The 25,249-nt window shown below is 40.0% G+C and overlaps 1 protein-coding gene across 3 annotated transcripts in view; it reads left to right on the top strand.

The window, feature by feature from the left end:
• nos1 (nitric oxide synthase 1 (neuronal)) overlaps positions 1–25,249 on the top strand; it is a 41,614-nt gene that overhangs the window by 5,135 nt on the left and 11,230 nt on the right. For all 3 annotated transcript variants that reach the window (XM_028577515.1, XM_028577514.1, XM_028577516.1), the window contains exons 2-20: positions 1,429–2,209; positions 4,933–5,029; positions 8,248–8,385; positions 12,365–12,510; positions 12,924–13,086; positions 13,376–13,467; positions 15,663–15,804; positions 15,910–16,049; positions 17,006–17,180; positions 17,962–18,063; positions 18,266–18,460; positions 19,407–19,492; positions 20,087–20,231; positions 21,194–21,298; positions 21,384–21,442; positions 21,566–21,682; positions 23,138–23,312; positions 24,037–24,175; positions 25,027–25,105. In XM_028577515.1, coding sequence (XP_028433316.1) covers positions 1,488–2,209; positions 4,933–5,029; positions 8,248–8,385; positions 12,365–12,510; positions 12,924–13,086; positions 13,376–13,467; positions 15,663–15,804; positions 15,910–16,049; positions 17,006–17,180; positions 17,962–18,063; positions 18,266–18,460; positions 19,407–19,492; positions 20,087–20,231; positions 21,194–21,298; positions 21,384–21,442; positions 21,566–21,682; positions 23,138–23,312; positions 24,037–24,175; positions 25,027–25,105 — 3,017 coding nt within the window. In that variant the 5' untranslated portion in view covers positions 1,429–1,487. The remainder of the gene's footprint in view (positions 1–1,428; positions 2,210–4,932; positions 5,030–8,247; positions 8,386–12,364; positions 12,511–12,923; positions 13,087–13,375; positions 13,468–15,662; positions 15,805–15,909; positions 16,050–17,005; positions 17,181–17,961; positions 18,064–18,265; positions 18,461–19,406; positions 19,493–20,086; positions 20,232–21,193; positions 21,299–21,383; positions 21,443–21,565; positions 21,683–23,137; positions 23,313–24,036; positions 24,176–25,026; positions 25,106–25,249) is intronic.

Genomic DNA, 25,249 nt, shown 5'->3' with positions numbered 1-25,249 from the left:
ATATATATATATATATATATATATATATATATATATATATATATATATATATATATATATATATATATATATATATATATATATATATATATATATATATATATAATCTGAGACGATGCCACCCACACGGCCAGATACTACGACTTCAAAAAAACAACTAACACCTTGTTGTGCAACAAAGTATAAACACATTACCGTAGCGTCTTGGATACGGGGCCGGGATTCAGAAAGAATAAGGCACGTTGGGTGAAATAATAGGGCTCGAGGAGCAGAGGAATCGGCTTATTCGCATGCCTTGTTCTTTGTTTCCGATCAACAGTTAAGTTGTTGTCATTTTGCAGACACGTGCGAACATAATTTATATGTGGCTAAATAGAGAGTTAAGAGTTTCAGACACGGAAGTGTTGGCATTTCCTCTGAGTGCACTGAAGCATTGTATTCAGTGAAAACATTCCTAGCAATTAGCAAGTGTCTGCTCATCTAAGCCCCATTTATGCTCAATAGCGCAGCCAATCACAACATAAGTACAGTTAGTGGGTTCAAACGCTACTGTCTCTCAACCAGACACTTCAGTGAAACTTAGAGCGGCTGAAAATAGTGCAAAAATAAAAACTTTGTTTTCACCTCAGCTAGCAATCCTACCATGTACAAATACTCAGTTATGGTAGAAGTCCTGCGCTCAAACAAGCAATTATGGCTCACTATGCAGAATAATATTGGGCTATATTAGATCATTATCATTGATGCATTAACATGTTAACTGCTTTATAAACTGTTTGGTTTGTTTAATCTATAATGCATCATACAGTTTTTTTTTTCTATTTAAAATCTTAATCTGCTGTAACTAATGCTGCTTAATAAACATAGCACATTTAAAAGTACAAGGTTCCCATTATTAAAATGTAGTGGAACAGAAGTATAAAGTAGCTTAAAATGGAATACCATGAAAGAAGTACCACACAATTGTAATCAGAATTTGGGTAAATACTTAGTTACTTTTCACCACTGGAGAAAACACACAGCAGTGGCTCACTAAAGAAGCCTTTTCCAAATGTGGTTTACCTGTTAGTCTTATAGTTTCATGGACTGTAGCTAAGCCAATATTTGCCTTTGAAAAATTACAGGTTAACACAGTGTGTTTAGTGACTGTGATGCTAATATTGAGGCTCACAGAGGTACGAGCCAGTCTGATCAGTTGGATAATGGATTTTTCATCTCCATGATGGTATTTTGCATCGGTAGCTCAGCAGCACTTAATGATCTTTTGTAATGTTACACTCTGATTGAATGACTCATATACCCTCTTTGACTTATGTTAAATCAATACACTGTAAACAAATCACGCAGTATTGGTAATTTCCTCTAAAACTAATCAAATTTCTATTTCCCCTCCTCCTTCTGTCACTTTTTTTTTTTTTTTTTTTTTAGAAACATCCCTGGGGACAGATATAGTCGCAAGCACACAAACACAATTGCAAGCAGACACCATGCAGGAGTCAGAGGCCACAGTGTGCCAGCTGCAGCCCAACATCATCTCAGTACGTCTTTTCAAGAGAAAGGTTGGTGGTCTGGGCTTTCTGGTGAAACAGAGGGTGTCCAAGCCGCCTGTCATCGTGTCTGACCTTATCCGTGGTGGCGCAGCAGAGGAGTGCGGCCTGGTGCAGGTGGGCGACATCGTCTTGGCTGTCAACAACAAGCCCCTGGTGGACCTGTCCTACGAAAGGGCTCTGGAGACGCTGAAGAACGTGTCACCCGAGAGCCACGCCGTGCTGATCCTCCGTGGGCCTGAGGGCTTCACCACCCACCTGGAGACCACCCTGTCTGGAGATGGCCGCCAACGCACAGTGAGGGTCACACGTCCCGCTTTCCCACCTTCAAAGTCCTACGAGAACTGCTCCCCTCTCAGCCCATTCAACCCTGGGCAGCAGCAGCAGGTCAACAAGGAACCCCAGCTTAGGGCCATAGAGAACCTGTCCTCTCCGTCCATCACCCAGTCCCTCCTGCAGAGGGGAGGCATGCAGGCCCAGGACCCCCTCCTGATGAGAGATGGGAGCCGCGGAGCTCTCCTGTGCAACGGGTTGGAGGAGAACAACGAGCTGCTGAAGGAGATCGAACCAGTGCTGCGCCTCATCAAAAACAGCAAAAAGGAGATCAATGGAGAAGGCCAAAGGAATGCGGGGAGAAGAGATGCCGAGATTCAAGTGGCCTGGTAATTTGTGATGTGATACTACGTTATTGATCCCTCAGTTAAAGTGTCTTTGTGCTTGTTTCCCTCCACAGTGCGGGCTGGAGTTGGAACCCTGGTAGAATAAGAATCACGATTTAGGCCAGGGACTCTTCAAAGTGGTTATTGGCTGACACAAGAGCCTACACCTGGTCTGCTGATTGAACGGAAGTCTTCCCACTCACTTTGCCGCTGTGCAGTCCCTAAACTACCTAACCCAGCTGCATTGCATTAGCAGCTACAGACAGCTCTTATTTACCTAATATGACTCAGTGTACAGTGCCAAGTAATTACTATCTGCACGCTGGTCTCTAGCACACTCCAATTAAGACGAAATCGCTCACAACATTCATCATGACCATTTCCGTTGTCGTTCTTCAATTACTGGGGCAACTGCTTTAATTAGGTTCATTTAAACTTGTTTAAACAAACAACGTTGCTTTCCTATCTCAGATTTTCATATCTTATATGAAACTTCCTTTCTTGGGCCACGTTTGAGGTTATTTAGTTGCATTTTTGGCCTGAGAATGATTACCATGTATCAGAATGTTATTGCAATATCCATTAATTTTGATGTTACAGTTCACATATAAATATGCTATGGTAGACAGTTGTATTTGCTTTATAAGTATTGATGTAAATTCCCATTAATCCTAATTAATGTGACATAGTAGACCCCAATTAGCATTCTGCAAGACAAAGCTTGTCTTAAACGTGTCATTATGCAATTATCAGCTTACAAAAGAGCGAAACTTCTTCCAAACAGTCCTTGGTTGTGAAGGTCAGGTGCAGCAGTTTCAGCAAGCTGGTCGTTAAGAAGTGTGAAATTGGCAACAATGTCTCCTGTCAAATGTTGTGCTTAGATTGCTTTTAGTTTGTTTTCAAGTGTTCACTCTGGACCAGCTTTTCATAAGTCTTCACAGTCTGAGCCAATATTCCATCCCTGACTCTGTCTTAATGTTCTGCACAGTGTAATGTTGATATTGGCGTCTCCGTTATCTGCTATTGTACTCCCACGACCAATTTAAATCAAATTGAGGCTACAGTCCCCTTTTGAATCAATATGTCATTATTGACCAATCCATGCACATCCTCCCCTCTTTCATGAATGTACTTTGCACACTGCAAAAAACCACCTCAAAGCATGAACGCTAAAGTCTTGCTGGCTGAATTTATTTGATGGGATTTAAGCCAACAATTTAATTGTTGACATTTGGTCAGCACCAGGAGGGAGCTAAGGTAATTGTATCCTCTGTTATAGCTTTGAAGGAAGGCTTTCTGAAAAGAAAACAAGAGAGGTTATTGTGAAAAGGAAAGTCAATTATACGTGGTTCCTTCTGGGCAAATTTATAAAATAACTAAAATGATTATATGATATAAAATGATTTGAATGGCACATTATTACTGATAGCTTGTTTTCAGAGCAGAAGCGGTTACAATTTCACGATTCAGCGTGAGGCCGTTGATGCTCTACGGCAGATCTAATAACAAATGACACATGCGACTTCTCTTCGCTGTTTCTGCATGTTTGAACTCCACCTCTGAATTGTGGGGATGAAAATGCTCATGCAAATTTCAACAATAAAGAAATTCAGTGTGACAGGAAGTGTGAAAGGGAGGAGGGACACATGCTCATGAGGAAGATGGGTAGGGAGTGCGAAAGACAGTAGATGGCGATATGTGTGTGGGAGTTTATGATTGGAGGAACGCAAACGAGAAATCACGCACCACTGAGTTTGCCGTCTTTATATATGTCTCGTGTGGTATGCCACAGCAGCAGCACAGTGATTTCCCCTTCTCCTTTTAGTCTCTTAGGATCATATAGTTACAGCTCAAAGTGGGATCTTTCACTGTTAATATCATGTGCTTTTTATTTTGGGGGTGATCTGTTTGTGTAGTGAAGTGTATTCTTATGTTCAGAGAGACAGAAATCTGGTAGTCATCTTGATTTGATTGTGCAGCCATATATCTGTTAAAATGGCCAAATAAGGCTTAGCCTGTTCTCACCAGTCTAAATGCAGAGATAAAGGCAAACAAGTTAGCTAATGATAAGAAACCTAAATGTAGTTTTAATTTCCTGGATGAAAAAGGAACATGCAGTGAAAAAAGAAAGTGCCGATGTAACTTCTTTTTTTTCATTTATTCCCAGAGAAACTAAACAATCAAAGTGTGGCCAAAATGAAATCATAGATGCAATATAAATACACATTGTGTTATTAACTTTAAAGTCCCTGTCTCCCACTTGTCACTCACAGGGTTTTCTTGTAGTTATGTGGCTTACACCCACTTCTTTTTAGAATTAAGTTGGGGGCAGAGCTATGGTGAGAGATTGCTGAGGCTGACCAATATGTAGGAGGAGTAAGTTGTCCCACTGCATCACCGCAACAGGCACAAACAAATAAACACAGGAGAGCCTGAGAGATGCCTGCCAAGCTCTATCTACACATCGTAGGAAGGCCTGAACAGAGAAAACACCTATTTTGGTGTGCCGACCCTTAAGAAATCGTGCAGGGATTCCGTGTGTGTGTGTGTGTGTGTGTGTGTGTGTGTGTGTGTGTGTGTGTGTGTGTGTGTGTGTGTGTGTGTGTGTGTGTGTGTGTGTGTGTGTGTGTGTGTGTGTGTGTGTGTGTGTGTGTGTGTGTGTGTGTGTGGCTATTTTGCACCAGCTGTGAGCACACACCTGACAGAAAATTATGTATGACCTCTAGGGACCTTGGCGTGGGAAATGGCACGTCTCCTCAGCTGGCGTCAGATAACGACAGAATGCTGGAAAACATGCCGGTGGTGCTCCACAACACTGACAAGGTAAAATGAAGCAAATGTTCAACCCTTGAAATGAATGTGTAAGCCTAAATTGCAACTCTACTCTCTTAGATCAATAACTTGAATATCCTTGTCTGTTTGTGCATGTGTTTTCAAGTGTTCATGAGCAGGCCTGCTAAGTGAATCTCTGCAGCTGTATAATACATGGCTGTCTTTGCCTCTCTGGCTTTTTAGCTGTGTACAATAATCCACGCTACTGGCACTTTCCATGCTTTCAGAAACTGAGCACGCACATCTGTGTTGCTTCTTTGCACATAGTAGTAAAGCCTTTGCTTAAGATCCCATCACCTAGGCATTAGAGTCTTCCGGGGGGAAAGCTGTTGCAGCATTAAATCCAGCTTATGCCTTCCACACAGAAGGGTCTGGTCACAGGTCTGAGTGTCTGTGACAGGGATAGTGTCATAATCTCCACATGGTCCGCGTTATCCACCCACTTGTGACGTTGCTCAAGCTCCCATCAATAGGACCGGATGGGGCGAAATCATTCCAGGAGGCCTAATGAATATGTGCAGCTGCTGATCTATCTCTCTCTATCAAATGTAGAAATGATCCAGCCCGTCAGACCTGCAGAGAAGAGTGTTTATGTGCATACTTGTGAGAATATTTGTGTGAGAGTGAGGGAAGAGAGGGGGAAATGTGGGTGATGCATTCTTGACGGCGGTTTGAGAGGATATCTATGGATTATGCCATAAGAAGCGTGTGTGTGTGTGTGTGTGTGTGTGTGTGTGTGTGTGTGTGTGTGTGTGTACTGACTCATTCGGCAAGAATTCCCCCTGCAAGCATTTTGCTAGACACTTAAGCAAACTTTGATGGCTCATCGTTAAGTGTTTGATTCGACTCAAGTCAGACACTTAGTAGTTTCAGAAAATGTATGTCAAAATGTTCCAAATTTGTATGATTAGATACATGGATTGCAAGTGACATGTCGATGGCCTGCATATTAGTTTCCTTGTCTATTTGCCTTACGGCTTGAGGCTCTGCTCCTGCATAATTTAATGTTTCATAAACCTGTTACAAAGAAAAAGGTGGTAGAATGTTCTGTCAAATTCCACCGGCTAATGAGACATCACCTTTTGATGATCCATTGAAACGGAGAACATGCCTCTGTGCCTCCTTTTCTATTTTTAAATGCAGTGTCTTAATCACCACTGAATAAGGTGCCAGTTGTGAAACCATAAATGTACATCGTCAAGTAACTTTAATGAATAGCATCTCTTTCCATTTCTGTGGATGTCAGGATCACTTGCTTCTTTTTCTCTTTTCCCATCTACCTCGTCTTGCTCTTGTCATCTCCATTTCCCATCAATAGTTTTAATTGATGGCTGAATGAGGAACTTTTACTGCATAACTGCATTTACCAGAAAGACTTTGGTCATTAAGCCCCGTTATGAAATTATCTTCATCAAATTAGCTTTAATTATCCTCATTTCTAGCTCCATGGAAGCTCCCTTCTGTTACATCCACATCTTATTCTTGACATTGAGGCCTGGTGATTGACTCATGATTTACACGTGTATGTGTGGTCCAGCAACTTCCATTAGTAATGTGGACTACATGGGGAGATGACCTTGCCATTATAACAGGCTGGACTTACTTTGTGCATTAGCAAAAAAAATAGAGAAAAATAATTGTCTTTTCAACGTTGCCCCTACTAATATATAGCCTACTAACAGTCATAGACATTTCTGTATTAGTTTAAGAAACATTTTTAGACTTCCTTTTGGGGAATACACTGAAGTGGATGTTCTAGCCATAGGTGTTTTTTTCTTTTTCTTTTTTATTTTCTTTTTACATTACCTGTACCCCAACAAACTAATGTTGACAGTAACAATGGGCTCCTTGGCTTTGGAAGTAATGCTCAGTTACTACTGTACGTAAGCTAGCTAGCTGAACATGCTAACAATGGTAATTTACGCAAGAGCAAATAAACAGTTTAATCCATTCCTTATACTTATGCTCTATTCACTGCTTACTTTACATTACTCAGTAAACTATTGAGTGTCTATTATCATTGAGTGGTTATTATTATGTAGTGAAAACAAGGGAGTGATTTTGAACATTTACTTAGAGCTCATTAAATGGCTTACCTCGCTCTCAAGTAAATTTCTTCAGGGGCAAAAAAAGTTTGTCCTTCCACAGTGACTCTGACATTTAAAATTTACATCAGTGCACATGAATAAATAAAGGGAAAAAGTAAACTGACATTTACAGGTTGTTCATATAAACAGGCTTCTCTGAAACCGGCATGTGGCATTATAGAAAAGTGACTTAAATGTAAATGCCAGAGCTATAGTTTCCGGTCAGAGAGGTAAAAGTCTAACATTCATATTCAAATAGACAACTGCTCTGCTTTTTCTGTCAACAAGCTTTAACTCTCTGCATCTGATTTTCTTTGCCTGTTTGACTGAGAGCTCTCTTTACGGTACAATGAGCTTTCTTCCTGTCCACAACCTCAGTGATAGCAATGTGTCATATCTGAGCCACAAAGTTGGGGTTACTGCTGTTGGTGCACAGCAACCAAGCTCTTTACTCTCACTGTCAATTCAATCCACCTCATTCCTCTCTGCTGTTTGAGAGGATGCAAAATGACAACGAGACTCAACTGACGTGACTCTGTTGGTATTCATCTCCCCTGCGAGCATGATTGTGACACTGTTGTTCAGGAGATGCTCCACTGTGCAATTAACAATGCCTTGGGAGATAATGAAAGAGCTTCCAAAGTGTGGGATTAATTTCTCTGAACTCTGGCAATCACTCTGTGCCTTTTTTCTAGGAACGCTTTGGGGTTAAATTGCAGGCATTCATAAGTCAATAGCTACAGGATTAGAAAACCCAGTGAGCTAAGAGTTAGCTTGCCATGCACCTGCTGTTAAATGTTGATTGCCTTTATCCTCTACTTTATGTCTACTGGTTTTCCTTGAAGAAATAGTCCATAGAAAAAGCTTCCCAATGGTCTCCAGATATTACTCATGTTCCTATATTAAACTTGCCAATGCATGTCCATTTGTGGTACTCAAATCCACTTCCCGACAATAAAAGGGCTGTGTCTCTTTTCAGCTTACCACAGTATGTCTCCCAGTCAGAAACAACTTATCCAGCTTGCACAAAAAGTGTCTAAGAAGTCAGAACCTATTAGGCAGTCACAGTAAAAAAGGCATGAAGTAATGACTCATGTGTAATTGTCTGTGTGCTTATTACAGCCCCCGGCCCAGGGCAGGACCTCACCCACTAAGTCGCTGCAGAACGGCAGCCCCTCCAAATGCCCCCGCTTCATCAAGATCAAGAACTGGGAGACTGGCACTATCTATAACGACACACTCCACCAGAGCTCCAGCAAGGTAAGCCATATGGAAATCAGTTTAATTAATGGTTTACATTTGTCCATGAGGCAACCATCCTGGAGAATGAGAGGGATTTTGATGTTGTGATTCATGTCATCCTATAAAAGCCAGGATTTCCATGCCAATGGTAAATCTTATGAAGGCTGTGAGGTGCTATTGTTTCTCCATGCCCTGATACTTCTCACTAAAAAGGAAACTGTCAGCAAGGGACCAGAAAAATAGAAATGCAATACAGTAGCCCTGCAAAAACAACTTTTATTTAAAATTCTGTTGAGCCTACCTTTGCTGTTTGTGTGTTGACTCTAGGAGTGCAACTATTGATTATTTTTCTTATTGATTCGTCTGCTTATTATTTTCTTGATCTGTTTATAAAATGTCAGAAAAATAAAAGAGTAAAAAATCTCTTTCTCAGAATCAGCTTTAGAATCAGAATCAGCTTTATTTGCCAGGTATGAGGACACATAGGAGGAATTTTGCTTTGGATTATACATTGCTCAAAATGTGCTTACTCATACAAAACAAACAATATATACACACTATAAACAGAAACAATATAGACAGGTTGAGGCAGTAGTGCAAAGTGTGCAGGAGTAAACTATTTTCATGATAAATTATTATTTTAATTATGGAGCATAGTGCAAAGGATGCTGGAATAAATAAGTTATGTATAAGTTATCACTTTCTCAAGCCCAACGTCACATCTTCAAATTGCTTGTTTTGCTCAACCAATAGTCCAAAAGCCAAACATATTCAGTGTTCAAAATTGCCACAGTTTATCGATTATCATTTATCATTTTTAAACTTTAGTTCATTCAATTTTATGGTACATTTTGTGCTTTAAATTGAAAGATGTTGCAACTATTTTTAATTTGTATTTCTAATGGTCTGTTCCATAAGCACAATTGCACAAAGACATTGTTTGCATATTGCTTGTAAAGTAAACGATTTAGACGTTCCTGTATTTGAATGAGAGAGACATAATCTGATTTGTCAAATACACGTGCAAAAAGAAGTGAACATGAGACATAAATCACAGGTTAACATGACTTCCCATACTAAAAAGACATGTATGTCAGGCAGAAGCCCTGTGTTTCAGCCGTTGTATAAAGTCACAGCTTTCAGAGCAGCAAAGGTGACAGATATATCTGTGGCATTAATTGTCATCGTAAAGGCACGGTGGCACCGATGAACATCACCTAAATTATATTGGTATTTAGCCTTATTCAGACTTACCAACACAACATTTTCTGCTTGTGTGTGCGCTTGTGTGTGCAAACAGAGGGAGTGGCTGAGAACAATGACGTTGAGGACGTGCACTAGAAAGATGCGAGTGAAGCCATTCGGTCCGTTGTGGCAACGCTGCAGAATATCCAGAAGTCAAAGCCTGAGCAAGAACAATATTTGCTGAGTTGTGTTGGTGGCCATGATGTTGTGGCCACCAACCACTCTGTCCATAATTTTTTCCCCATTTTATTATGCAGCCAAAGTTTCTCCCTCTACTTAGTAAGCCATTCTACCAAGCACAAGGTGAACCCCGCTTTTTAAGCATTCACCTCCCAAAACACAGCAGCCATTCGTAAACAGCAAATGGCAGCCTAATTGCTTCGGTGACTTATCGGACACAGGGTGTGCATCCCAATGAATAGCCTGTAATAGCATCTTCAGATTTATTATACATCACAGACGCTGCTGTATTCGAGAATGATCCGTCTTTTTCGAAAAGGACAGCTGGCTGGCATGAATGCCCGGAGCGGTATGATGAGCGGATGTGCTGAAGCACAAGTGATTCCTTTTGTCTTATTTTTAACACTCCCTGCTCTACTCATCCATCCATTTCCTTTTAATCCGTCACCTCGTACTGTTTTCTGTCTCCACTTTGGTGTTCTCTCTTCTTGTCAATGTTCTTTTTGTTTGTATCCTTTTTTCTTTGGAATTATCCTATCAATGTTGTTGTTTTCATGAACACATTCACATATTCTTTCTCATTTTTATTCTTATTTTTTTCTTTGTTTTGACTGGCGGTGATGGTGTGTTTGCTGCCTTGGTCAAGAGATTTTTTTCTCTTTCTGTTTTTGTCGGGCGAGGGTTGGATTTGTTGGAAGGGACACGGAGGGAAGTTTATTTTGGACAGACTGCCGGTACACGTCTGAGTGTTTGGACAGTGCAAGTGTGTGGTTTGGCGTAACAAGCCAATTTTAGCAGCGTTGGGGTCAGTGTCAAATTTCCTCTTCAACTGCTTGCTATCGTTCATGTTGTCTGCTTTTGCTCACTCATTCGATTTCTCTCTTTAAACTGGTGAAGGCATTTAGGCAAACCAAAGTGACAGCTGACTTCAACTCTAATCATATTAAACTGACCACACAAGGTTGCTCTCAGCTATGAGCAATTTCCTCTCTGCACTGTCGGTTTTCTTGTTTTTTTTTTTTTTTTTTTTATTTTTCTTGTCTTTCCTCCTGTCTCAACTTAATAGAAGGATACCAATCCATGACTCACTGACTTACTCATTCATTAACATGCGTGCCAGCCATGTGTGGGCGATGTAATTAAATAAATAGTAAAATAGTTATGATCCCTTGAATGTTTGCATTCAGATTCCGGAACTCATAAAAAAATCGACTTTTTGTCTGAATCAAGAGGAACAAATGATGGAATTTGAAAACCTTTCAGCGGAAAACGGAAAATAAAATCTGTGTCAAAAGGGTAATCTAACACTGCAGTATAAAAATGCTAACCCAGTAGTAAAAGATAATATTTAAAAAATTAAATAAAAATGTAAAACTCGCCCACTACAACAACACAACATAAAAACACTACTTAAACAACAACAACCACAACATAAAGCCAACAGCAACATTACAATTTCACAACATTAAAACACCACGACCATAGAACAAACAATAAAATCACAACATTAAGACACCACTACAACAGGACTTCACTACATTAAGATTGGCGGTTTGGGTTTATGATTGATGGGAGCATGATTGGGTTGATTTCAGCCATGATTTCAACTTTAATTTAAAACCAGCAAAGTTGTTACATTCTCTGATCTCGCTTGGTACTGAGTCCCAATAATTTGTGGCGCCAACAGAGAAGACTGATCTGCCCAAGTACGTAGATGTGTGCTGTACTGCACAGTCACCTCTGTCGGTTGGCCTAGTTCTCCTCACAGTGCCTGAAAACAATGACACAAACTCATTTAATGGAGAAGCGGCCAAATTATTGATTACATTATAGACTAGACTAACATCAGCAAGAAACACAAAACTGTCAAAGGTCATGAGAATATGTCTTCGGATTATGTTACAGTGATGATAACTTGATGGCTTTTTGTCCAATGCCTTGAGTGTATGTTTGTAAAGTGTTGACAGCCTTTTGTCCCATACAACCTATAAAGCTCTTTAGTAAGACATTTTTTTTTAACACCGGTTTGGCAACCTCAGAAGTTTAAGAAAATTGCCTTTTCTTTTTGATTCATTGATTCGATTAAATGCAAAGTAAACTAACTCAAGCATTTCCTAGGTCTGTTTCATATCAAGCACTTAGACTTAGCTGGTTAATCTACAATGAATGGAGAAGGATGGTTATATGATAGCTCTGCCTGTTGTAAATTAACAGGGTGCCATGCCTCTCTCATTTTGCATTCAATCACAACAGTGGATGCATAAACTGTCTCCTGTATATATCTTGAACAGGAATCCTGAAAGCCACTGAAATGTGTTGAAGAATTCTTTGTCCAATAAAATTCATTCGCACATCTTTGTCGTGCAACAAGGGAGCCAACATGGAATCTTCCTGTTACTGTTATCCTTTGCTAGAAAGTAAATGTTGTGGATATTTGCAGATACACTACCAGAGTCATACCATACGCCATGATTACCTTGCTCTTCAGTTGATTTTGGCACTGAGGAAAACCAAACAAACAGAATTCATCCCAAAAAAAGCCTCCCTCGTCTCTCACGATATGTCTTTTCAGATGCCAATCTGCACTGAAAATGTGTGCATCGGCTCAGTGATGATGCCCAACCAGCAGATCCACAAACCAGACGAGGTCAGAACCAAAGAGGAGCTTCTTTCACTGGCTACTGACTTCCTAGACCAGTACTACAGCTCCATCAAAAGGTAAGTGCGGCCTGTAACATCTGCACAGTTGAGAGTGAACAGTGTGGTTCCGGATGTAAAAATCTCATTGATTTTCTCCATAAGGATTTTGATTATCAACCATAATGTCTAAACCATCTGAGGTAGATTGAGCTGTGAAAGCTAGAAGTCTGTTTGAAATCAACCTTGTTATAAGAAAAACCTGTTTTATTTGGGATCTTCTGGATAAATGCTACACTACCCACAATCCTAAGCGTAACAGCGACATCTCTGATTTGTTCAACTTGCTTTTACCATTGAAGTGTTTACTGTACCCGCAAACTCCGTGAGGTCTATACATCACAATTGACATACAGTAGCCCTACCTGTTGTGGTGCTCTGTAGTCTACATGTTCTCTTATTCTATTGTGCCTGTGGACCTGTCCTGCCTACAGGTATGGCTCTAAGGCGCATGTGGACAGGCTGGAGGAGGTGACCAAGGAGATTGAAGCGTCAGGAACTTACCAGCTGAAAGACACTGAACTGATTTATGGAGCCAAGCATGCCTGGAGGAATGCTGCCCGATGTGTAGGGAGGATCCAGTGGTCCAAACTACAGGTAATATAAAGTATGCCTAAAATCATAGCATGGGGCTGTTAATACTTTGCACCCTTTACATGCTGTTTTTGACAATTTTGACAATTTACGTGGATAGTAATCAAGATGGATTCCTCATTTCTACAAACATTTCTACTTTTGCATAATATCCAAAATGCTCAGAGACATAGTATGCGAGTTTTGGTTCAGTCATTTGTCACAGATCAGCTTACATACTGTACAGTACATACTAACAGTTCACTGTGTATAAACCTGGTTCTGAGGTTTCAATTTTACATTTGTTCTCCAGGTTTTTGATGCTAGAGACTGCACAACAGCTCATGGAATGTACAACTACATCTGTAACCACATCAAGTATGCTACCAACAAAGGCAACCTGAGGTAAAAACACACACACACACACACACACACACACACACTGCCAACTATTTACCTGAGTCTTGTTTCCTTATGTTGTTTCCTTTTGTTCAACTCCACTCTTCTTTCTCCGACTACACTGTTCTTCTCTCCATCTGTTGTTCCATGTATCTCATCACCCGTCTCCATCTCTGATGACCCTGACTTGACACCCTGTCCCATCTGTCAGCGTGTGCTCTGTCTCTTAATGCTGTATCTGACACTATCTGCTGCCTGTCTATCTATCAGTGTCTCATTGCCCTGTTGCTGAGGCGGTGGACCTTGCTAACAAGCAGTCATTTGTCAGACCTGCACAGCGCTCACTCACTTTCTGCCAAGTCCTAATCACATGTGACACCTTATATTTACTTCTTGGATGATGGATAGCTTCTGACTCATTATTACACTTAGCCTGGCTTTTGGAAGGACAGCTCGGATACACATGTTGATAAGAGAGAGCCAGCACAACATCCTCTCTCAGGCTGGCTCGCTTTTATATAAATAGACACATAAATAAACATATAGTGCTATTGCAACATGTTGCAATACTTTTGGAATCATTTTGCTTATTCAAAACCACCTGCCAATATTTCAAAATATAAATATCCTAAAAGGAAGGGTCCTAAAATGACTTAAAAAAACAAGAACAGATGAGTCAGTTATTTATGTGGGGGATTCCATGGTAAAAGAATTCTGTAATGTAAAAATGTTATTAGATTTCATTCTTTTAAATAGGCTGATGATATAATCTCTACCACCTTCTCTTCAGGCACCTTTGAAAGGTTTATACGTTTTAAAGAATCAATTATTTACTAAGCCTTTTATAGTTAGAGTGATCCGTAAGTCATTAGTGATAAGAACAAATGTTTGGTTTCCAAGTTGTGACAAATTCTATTGGCTGGTGTATATCCTTACTATTAGCAGTTACAAATGTTTTTAAGCAATAATATGTGCATGGGTTTATAATTTCTTTTTAATAAGCCATCAAGTCTGCAGACCCAGCTGACAGACATAAGGAGTCACAGGAGGATTTCCAAAAAGATGGTTTTATGTACCCAAAAATGAACCAAACAATTTACAAAATATTTAACAAAGTTCCATAAACATTTATGGTAGCATAAAAATGGTCAGCCAAACAGAAGTTATCTTAGGCTATACTATGCAAAGGCGAACAAATATACACATGTACTGGCTGATGATGACAAATGTCTATTTGTGAAAGAGGTACCACAAATAAAAAACACTACCAACTAAACTACTAACAAAACAAAACAGCACAATTAGTCTAAAGTATAAATATTTTAGCAGTTATCCGAAAAGCTCCAACAAACTAATAAAGCTTGTCTAAAGAGAGACTATCTCTAAACTACAGATCCCAATACCCCTATGATGTGACGGGCACTTGGTACATTCTGATTAAAGCTTTGCTTTTGGGGGGCACATCTTTTGCTCCGGCCTGCCAAGATGTCCCTCCAGCAGCAGCCATAGACAGTATATAAAAGGCAGCAGCACCCTCAGCACGGGTAGATCTAAATTAGCTGTGTGGCAGCAGGTGCAGCCGTCACACCAACCGACAGTTACTAAATTATATTTTGACCACAAGACGACAAATTAAAATGAAACTTGTCATTTGCATATAAAGTCTGATCGCACCAACTGTTTTACCAATTACAGCTGTTTTTGGAAGCCAGACTGAGAGACTCTTTCTACCACATGTAGACTGCTAGCGCAACTGGCCCAGATTTACACCAGCTGTTCTCCCTCTTCAGTGACTTACAACCAGCTTAGTAGTATTAACACTTTTACCCGGTCGTGGCATTAAAACACCACTGGGAGACAAAAGGTAGCTAAGCTTTGACCTTGCTATGAGTCCTCTGACATAGCATAATTGAAAACACATTTGGGTGGATTAATGCCAACTGTCTGTTAGCAATCTTGTTGATTAATGTACTTAAATAATTATACACACCATTTAATGCTAATGTTGAAACAGATATCCCATGCTATTGATCTAAGATATTGCTGTGGCACACTTCAGGTATCTAGTCATATTATTATAAATGTTTATTTCAAAATATGAGATTATAACTAAAGCTAGGAGATATGTTAATGTTGTAAGTATCTACATTACACATTATTGACATGCTTTTTTTGGTTATCTTATGGTTTGTTTTTTGCAGGTCGGCTATCACCATATTTCCTCAGAGGATAGATGGCAAACATGACTTTCGTGTGTGGAACTGTCAGCTGATTCGTTATGCTGGCTACAAGCAGCCTGATGGACAGATCCACGGAGACCCTGCTAATGTGGAATTTACAGAGGTACACAAGATGAGCTGTATATTCACGTCATTGTGGTGAAGATGCAAAAACTCACTTTAAAGGAAATGTCCCATATGCGGCTCACGTGTTGCTTTTTGTCACCAGATATGCATGCAACTGGGATGGAAAGCTCCGAAAGGTCGTTTTGATGTTCTGCCCCTCCTGCTGCAAGCCAATGGAAATGACCCTGAGCTGTTTGAAATTCCTGAAGACCTCATCCTGGAGGTGCCAATCACACACCCAAAGTGAGTTATGTCTTCCCTCTTGCGCATGCATGAAATATACAGAATCTAGCAAAACAAGAACAGAAGGGCCTACACACAAAAAAATCCACCCACTCACACATCTCTTAACAACACTTCTTAAACAATGGGGTACTTTTAAGCTAAGAAGTCTGATTGGGTCATTGTCACATTCCAACTGTGCTGAATGTTGGAAGCACAGCAAGCCATGCATTATCTGTTGCTATGCCAGCTTTTGTGGTAACCATGGGGCTTGTTAGTGAGGTTTCAAGCTTCTTCCTGTTTTGTATTCGTATGTTTCTTTTACCTTTTTAAGAAAGCCTTTCTCACATTGGTTGATACTGTACGAACGCCATCATGCCCTTGAGATCAAAAGCATTAAGCTGATGTCTCTAATACCCATAATTATAGTAAATAATAGGGTATTACAGCTACACTTGTTTTTACACGTACATATGCACAAAGAGCTATCACTACATCTCTACACACTACAGAGAGCATCTCAGAATCCCTTGACACACTGATTTCCCTGCCAGGTTTCCCCCAAATTTGGCACCTCTTGCTCCATACTCTGCATCAACTGGCCCTCACAGCATCTTGGCACAGGCCGCAACAGTACCTCATCATTACAGGAGATTAGATCCATCTCAGCAAATAATACACTGAAAGTGATGTTACTAATCCCCCTAGAGGGTGCAAGGGGTGAGTGGTGGGAGGTAGATTGAGGTCCTGCCTGCTCTGTCCAGCACTGAAAAGCTGTCAAAGTGGTTTCTTTGTGTTAATGTTGGTTTTGGCTGCACTTTTTTGTGATACGTGTCTCGGGAAATAAATATATGTCCTCATAAAGACAGCCACAAATTATTATAGTTAATGACTGTGAATATTGCAAATGTTGGACATTTATCTGACTGCAGTAGCTAATAGTTCCCACTCTTCATTCCCCTTTTTGCTCTGCCCAGGTACGAGTGGTTCAAGGACCTGGACCTAAAGTGGTATGGCCTCCCGGCGGTCTCCAACATGCTGCTGGAGATTGGTGGTCTGGAGTTCACTGGCTGCCCCTTCAGTGGCTGGTACATGGGCACAGAGATTGGCGTGAGGGACTTCTGTGACAGCTCACGCTTCAACCTTCTGGAGGTAGTGTGTTGTACTAAAATACAAAGTCATGCTCCATTGGAAGGCCGTGGGGGGTAAAGAATCAGAAACAAAGATTGGCTGACACCTTGCAGAAAGGAGCATATGTTGTGTCACCAAATGATCCAATCAGAATGGCATTCATCGTCTAATTGTTCACACTCAGGAAATAGCTGATTAACTGCACGTCCTTGTGCTTTGTCACAAACGCTCTTAACATAAATTACACATTGTTAATTTTAACATTATGCTAATATATGTTATTTATCAATCATTTATTTATGCAATCATATACTGTATTTTTGTGTGTATGTATTTGGAGAGGCAAATGAAATTGAGCTATTCTGTAGCAGTAAATATGGCATATAATTAGGGTAGCCAGACTACTATATTTACATGTGTCCTATACAGACACGTAAAAGTGTTCCCCATCTTAAAATCTCAATTTTGAAGCGCACTGCAGGTAGATTTGTCTTCCAAGTGAAGTATAATAAATTGTGCTTGCAATTGTTGATGACGAGGGGATTTGCTTGGGACTCTTAAATTTAGTCATGAGGCACACAAAAAGTATAAAGACTGAAAGACGTTATTGCTTTAATGATACACATATGTCACAGATGTTGAAGAACATGAAATTAAATTCCTTTTTTTTTTTTTTAACCACCTGATGGAAAGCATGAAACATACTTGAACGTCGCACATGATTTGATTTCTAAGTTGCCCACCAGTACGGTTACTTTCATGTCAACACTGTCATATTCAAGTTACTTTCTATATATTGTAGGAGGTTGCTAACAGGATGGCCTTAGACACCAGGAAGACTTCCTCCCTTTGGAAAGACAAAGCACTGGTGGAGATCAACATTGCAGTTCTCTACAGCTTCCAGGTTGGTACATCTTTTGGTGTTGCTGTTTTAAAGGAAAACTGCGTAATATGCAATGTAATTGTTTGAAAATATATCATACTTGGTTGTGAAATTACCTCAACTTTTATCTAGAAAACTAAATTTTCAAACTTTAATGCTGTAACTATTGTAATTACTAAAGCATGTGTAAATGAATTCCTTGTTTGTGTCCTCTATATGTTAGTCATGCAAAGTGACCATAGTAGACCATCACTCAGCCACAGAGTCCTTCATGAAGCACATGGAGAATGAGTACCGGGTACGAGGTGGCTGTCCTGGAGACTGGGTGTGGATTGTGCCTCCCATGTCAGGGAGTATCACACCGGTTTTCCACCAAGAAATGCTCAATTACCGCCTCACCCCTTCGTTTGAGTACCAGGTGAGAGGGAGATATAAACAGTGGTGGGATGTAACGAAGTAAATTTCCTCCAGTACTGTACTTAAGAACAAATGTGAAGCCACTTTCTACTTCTACTCCGCTACATTTCAGAGAGAAATATTGTACTTTGTACTGCACCTCATTAATCTGACATCTTTAGTTACTGGTTACTTTACAAATTAAGATTTTTGCACACAAAATACAAGTAGTTTATATAAATACAATGTTTTATTATAAATTAAACTACCCAACTCAATAACGACCTACAAGTCCAATTGACATGATTAGACCATTAAACACAGAACTGTTTTGATCATTTCCAGTTTCTAAAATGTGAGGAAGTTTCTGCATTGAGTACTTTTACTTTTAATACTTTAAGTAAATTTTCCTAAAGATACTTACATACTTTTACTTGAGCAACATTTTCAATGCAGGACTTTTACTTGCAACAGAGTATTTTTACAGTGTGGTATTAGTAATTTCACTTAAGTAAAGGTTGTAAATACATCTTCCACCACTGGGTATAAAGAAATCATTAAGTGCTTACAGTGCTTTGTAGCTTCAGCTTTTCCCAAAGGTTGAATTCACTATAAAACAGGCAAATAACTTCTGCACTGACATTAGCTTTAATAGACCACAACACATTTCATGGCATGTGTTATTGGCACCCCCACTATTATATATACTTCTACTGCAAACTGGTTAACTGATTATCTATTTAAAGGAAGTCGTTAAGATAAATTAAAGTTGGAAATCATTACTGGGTAGTACAAGTAGACCAGGCATGTTAAAAAGGAAAGTGTGTACAGCAAATGATTTCTACCAAGTCACTCCTCAAAACTGAATACACTGAATACCACAGATGATGTCTCAGTATCTCAAAATGGATTTTTACCTTATACAAAGACAACCGCTGAACTTGAATTTCTTGTCCCATATGCAAAAGCCTGATCCCTGGAATACCCATGTGTGGAAAGGAATCAATGGGACGCCCACAAAGAAAAGGGCCATCGGATTCAAGAAGCTTGCCAAGTGAGTGTGTTGTCACACAGAAATATTAGAAGAAAACAGTGCTTAGTTTTGTTACATTTGTGATTTGCTTGTCTTCTCATCTTCTTCCTGCATTTATAGAGTCAAGGTTAAATTTGCAGCCTGAAACGTCATAGATAATTTACTGTCGGATGTGTAATCTAGGGCCAAACTAATAATCACTTTCCTGACAAAAGCTACACACATGGAAAGGAAGCTGGTGTACTCAGCGGTGAAATGTATTCAATCAACCCCTCAGGGAGTAATCAAAGTTTTGTTAGTATTTTGTCTGTGAATGCACGCACTTGTGCACGCTCATGTTCTGCTATTAATAATATTGCCTCGAGGAGATGATAAGCTAGGTAATCACAATTGTCATCCATCCCCTACCTCGACATACGCTGAAGTGAACCACACTACCCTTTTATAACAAATGTTTTATCAGACTTATCAACATGAAGGAATCTTCTGGTCATGGCTGAGGATTAAATGTGGCGCACTGTTCGCTCGAATCAGTGGTCTTTAGTTGATTTTAATTTGTTGTCCTGGGTGTTTCTGTGCATCTCATTCTCACTGTCCCCCTTTTTGCCTCTGCAGGGCTGTGAAGTTTTCAGCTAAGCTCATGGGTCAGGCCATGGCCAAGAGAGTGAAAGCCACCATACTGTTTGCCACAGAGACGGGCAAATCGCAAGATTATGCCAAAACTCTCTGTGAAATCTTCAAGCACGCTTTTGATGCAAAGGTACGCTTGCTCCTACCTTGCATCATCTTATCTGAAAGTTGGACACGAGGGTCATTGTGCCGACGTCTAATTGGAAAAAAAGCAGGAATTCAAAGACATCATTCCTAGACCTCCCCCTCTCTCGCTCGGTGGCTGACGAAGCCAAGCAGATGCCAGCTGAGTACAGGCGATGAGAGGGTAGAAGACGAAGAAAATGTGTCTTTTGTCACATTTTTCTTCTTCAGTAAAGTAAAGTGCCGCGGGTCGGCGGCAAGATTTAACCACCGAAGCGTTGAGCAGTGCTGTAGTTTAAGACAAGATCCTGAAGCACCCCTGGCTGTGCAAATCTGTTTAGAAAAATAGAGAGAGAGAAAAAAAATGCTAAACATGCTGCTCAATCATACATTGCATGCTCTTCCTCCAGGTCATTTCTTATTTCCCAGTGTGATCAATCATACAAGAAGAGATTTGTGCATGCAAGTGTGTGGATGTGTCACTGAGAGCGGATGTCTGTAGATGGATCGCAGGGCAGATGCGAGCGCCTGGGGCAAATCTATGTTGTCTCGGGGCTAAAGCCCGTTTCCTCTTCGTGTGTGTGTGTGTGTGTGTGTGTGTGTGTGTGTGTGTGTGTGTGTGTGTGTGTGTGTGTGTGTGTGTGTGTGTGTGTGTGTGTGTGTGTGTGTGTGTGTGTGTGTGTGTGTGACACAAGTGAGTCCTGTGGCATACAAAGACATTCACGTTGAGTGGTATGCATCGTGGATGCTCATTGTGTGGCAGCAGCATATTATCTCGTTAGAAGCGAGGACAGAGTGGTCATTACAACCTCCTCCTCTGCCAACGGCAGTGTGTTCAGCCTTAATTTACACGCTCAAGTCATCTGTCGCGTGGAGTGTGTGTCTCTGAGAGCAGCATTAAGACTACACCATGAAAGAGAGGAGGCTAAGATTCACTCTGCATGATGTTCTTTTTTGTGATCCTTGCAGGTCATGTCAATGGATGAATATGATGTGGTGGACCTGGAGCATGAGACGCTGGTGTTAGTGGTGACCAGCACATTCGGCAATGGTGATCCACCTGAAAATGGAGAGGTATGTACAGTATATCAACAATGGCAGTTAATTAAGCGTGGGACAGATGCACAAATTACAAACAGCCCTTCTTTGGTTACTTTAGAAATTTGGAGCTGCCTTAATGGAGATGCGCCACCCAACATCCAACACAGAGGATAGAAAGTGAGTTTAATCCATCAACCTGCCTGTCTTTGTATTTGTGCTTGTCAGTTATCATCTTTTTCCTTGATTTTTTTTTTTTTAATATCCTTGCGTCCCATTTCTCTGCTTCTGCCCCCTGTCCAGGAGCTACAAGGTCCGTTTCAACAGCGTGTCCTCCTACTCTGACACTCGCAAGTCCTCCAGCGACGAGCCGGAAGCCAGGATTAACTTTGAGAGCACCGGAGCTCTCGCCAATGTCAGGTAAACAAAACAAAACCAGAGAAACCCGTCAAACAGTCGCAAAATAAGACTCTGTGATAGCGCTCGTCGAACGAACGATATCCTAGCCTACACAGTTCAGAGTTGTGTATTATCCCTCGTGGGGACATTTCATTTGCAGTTGGAGGTACAAAAACCAACAACACAATAAACAAGGCATAAAACATGTTAGCAGCACACAGCAACAGATTCATTAAGAACAATTTCATTGCTTAAAAAGTGGACGGTGTCAAATAAAATACCTTGAGGTTGTCTGGAAAAATTATTTGTAAAAGTGTCACTGAGAAGGCCCAAGTGACACTAATAAAAACTGTGCAGTAAGTCATACTGTGGTGATTTGCAGGTTAAAAGATGTCAAAATATATATGAAAGTAGACTAACACATTTTATTGCAGTGGACAGTCTGCTGACGTGTTCAAGAAGAAGAAGATTAAGTGAGTTGACTGCATCGCAGCGGTACAGGATGATGGTTTTTCTGCTTTAGATTCTCTATCTGCCATCTAACCAAAAGCAGACAATACAAGTATTTGTAAATACGCCAGCTATTTTGGTGGTTTTTGAAAAGGCAAGCTTCTAACGCGGACTTGGTGGCTGTGCTTTACAAACGTCTGTTTCGCATTTTGCTTTTAAGGAACTTTTTTTAACTGCCTCTCCATCGCCTTCTCTTTTGTCGGTTAGAATTATAGACACCTTGCAGCTACCACCTGTTTTAAAATGTAAAGAGAAAAAACACAAGTGTCCTTTTAAACCCTGTAAACATACATCCAGCAAACGTTTGTACTGTTGTTTACAAGTTGGAGGGATATTAATGGTATTTGAAAGTAGGATGCCGTATAACACATCTCTGGGGCTTTGAATGTGAAAAACGTTGACAGATATATTTCATTGGGTATTAAGAAAAAATGCTTGAAAAACATCCAGCCTCCTTTTTCAAGGTTTTCAGTTTAGAAATTTCCTCCTAAAGCAGAGCCGCAATCTTCAAAACATTGAAATATGATTTTCTATACAACAAGTGATTTATATTTTTAATCTGTGTGTGTGTGTGTGTGTGTGTGTGTGTGTGTGTGTGTGTGTGTGTGTGTGTGTGTGTGTGTGTGTGTGTGTGTGTGTGTGTGTGTGTGTACATTATATAATATCTATTCTAACTGTATTTGGATGACGATATGGATGGACAGTTTGCTGACCAGCGAAGCTGCGGTACAGGATGATGGCTTTTCTGCTTTACATTCTCTATCTGCCATCTAACCAAAAGCAGACAGTACAAGTTGGTGCTATTTGAAAAAGCAAGCTTCTAACATGGACTAGGTGGCAGTGCTTTACAAATGTATGTATGTTTGTGTTGTGCTTTTTCAAGACCTTTTTTTTAACTGCCTCTCCATGTCCGTCTGTTTTGTTGTATATGTGCATGTGTGTCTGTCTGTGTGTGTCTCTGTTTAGGTTCTCAGTGTTTGGCCTTGGCTCCAGGGCCTACCCACACTTCTGCGCCTTTGCCCACGCTGTGGACACGCTGTTTGAAGAGCTGGGAGGGGAGCGCATCCTACGCATGGGGGAAGGAGATGAGCTGTGTGGCCAGGAGGAGTCATTCAGAACCTGGGCCAAGAAGGTTTTTAAGGTCGGTTCCTTGGGCACTTTGGGATTGGTGTAGTTCATTTTGTCAATCAAAATGGAGTGTTGTGCTTGTAATGGGCACACCCTGTTTTCTATACAACCACAACAGCATGAATTAAATCAGAAAACCCTCTCACAACTCTAAAACCAGCAGTGGAGGATGTACTCAGATCATTTACTTAAGTAAAAGTAGCAAAACCACAGTGTAGAAAACAAGTACAAGTGACAATCCTGTATTAAAAAAAAATACTTAAGTAAAAGTACAAATGTATTAGCATGAAAATGTACTTAAAGTAAATAAAGTAAAAGTGCTCATTATGCAACATGGCTAATTTCAGATTAATGCTTATTATATAATTGGATATGATATATGATACATTAATGCTGCAGCTATTAAATGTAGGAGTAAAAAGTACAATATATTTATTAGAATAGTAGTGTAGTGGAACTATAAAGTAACAAAAAAATGGAATAATTCAAGTAAAGTATAAGTACCTCACAGTTGTACTTTAGTACAGTACTACAGTACAGTAATTTACTTTCACAACCCTAACAGTTAAGGTAGCATTTAAAGGTGTTTAGCCAAACATCACCTTGCCAGTGGAGGCTTTGCTGCTTAGAGTGCAAGAGATCATTTTCCAAATCCTTTGTTATTCATGTTTTGGTGTGAAAGGGCGATTTGAATAATGGCCGTGATCTTTCCGATGGTTGTGTCGTTACATGTGAAGGCGGCCTGTGACGTGTTCTGTGTTGGCGATGACGTGAACATCGAGAAGGCCAACAACTCCTTGATCAGCAACGACCGCAGCTGGAAGAAGAGCAAGTTCCGTTTGACGTACACAGCCGAGGCCCCGGCCCTCACAGAAGGTAAATAATGAGTGATGAGTGATGAACTGTTGATGGCGTCTTGATGTTAAAGGGGAAAAGAAGTGCTCAAAAGCACTGCAGCATAAAGTGGCTATAATGTATCTGCGGAGGGGTGGTAAGGAATATTGATCAATAGCTGAGATTTGTGGCTCTGTTGAGGAATGGAAAAATGATAATGCATGGAAATTTGGACCAGGTCTGAAATAGACCAGTGGCTCCGTTACCTAATTTGCTTAATTATAGCATTTTATATGAGATATAGAATTTAATCTAGGCTTGATGCTGGGCAGCATGTAATATTATTAAAGATGACAGAGAAGAAGATAGTAAAATGTTGAGCACAATAAATCAAATAGACCTGAGGCAGCCCTCAGTGCTGCTCTGGACTTTGGACCCTTTTAATGTATGTACTGTAAACTACACTCAGTTGCCAGTTTATTAGGTACACTTTGCTTAAACCAATACAGTCCTGCAATAAATCCTCCCTTCATGAAGGTTGTAATGTTTAGTTTTTGGTTGAAACTGATTTCAGAGAGGTGTTGATTTAACTTTATGATCATTTTGAAGATTGCATTTTGTGGTGCTTTAACTGTATTGCATCATACAGAGAGCTTTTACTTAACCTACCCTCAAATATATATATATATATATATATATATATATATATATATATATATATATATATATATATATATATATATATATATATAAATAAATAATATGGGTGAACAAAGTAAAAGAAACACCTGTAACATATCAAACAAGTGTTCCTAAAATGAAAAAAGTATGCTTTAGACCAGTCACTAAATAAAGTAAATATGTGATGTGATTTTGTTTCTGTTTGCCAACAGCTCTGTACAGTATCCACAAGAAGAAAGTGTATGGAGCAAAGATACTAGAATCTCAAAACTTGCAAAGTTCCAAATCCAAGTAAGTATGTACTGACACATGTGAGCAACTTGTTAAATAATATTTAATTAATCTAATGCACTCTTCTGTTTTCATTCAGTTTACTGTGGTGTGTGTGAACTGAATGGAACTGACTGAAAATGGTGCAGAGTTATTCCCTAAACC

The sequence above is a fragment of the Perca flavescens genome, chromosome 5, assembly GCF_004354835.1.
Source record: "Perca flavescens isolate YP-PL-M2 chromosome 5, PFLA_1.0, whole genome shotgun sequence".
Classification (NCBI taxonomy): domain Eukaryota; kingdom Metazoa; phylum Chordata; class Actinopteri; order Perciformes; family Percidae; genus Perca; species Perca flavescens.
This window is presented reverse-complemented; position numbering and strand designations above follow the sequence as displayed.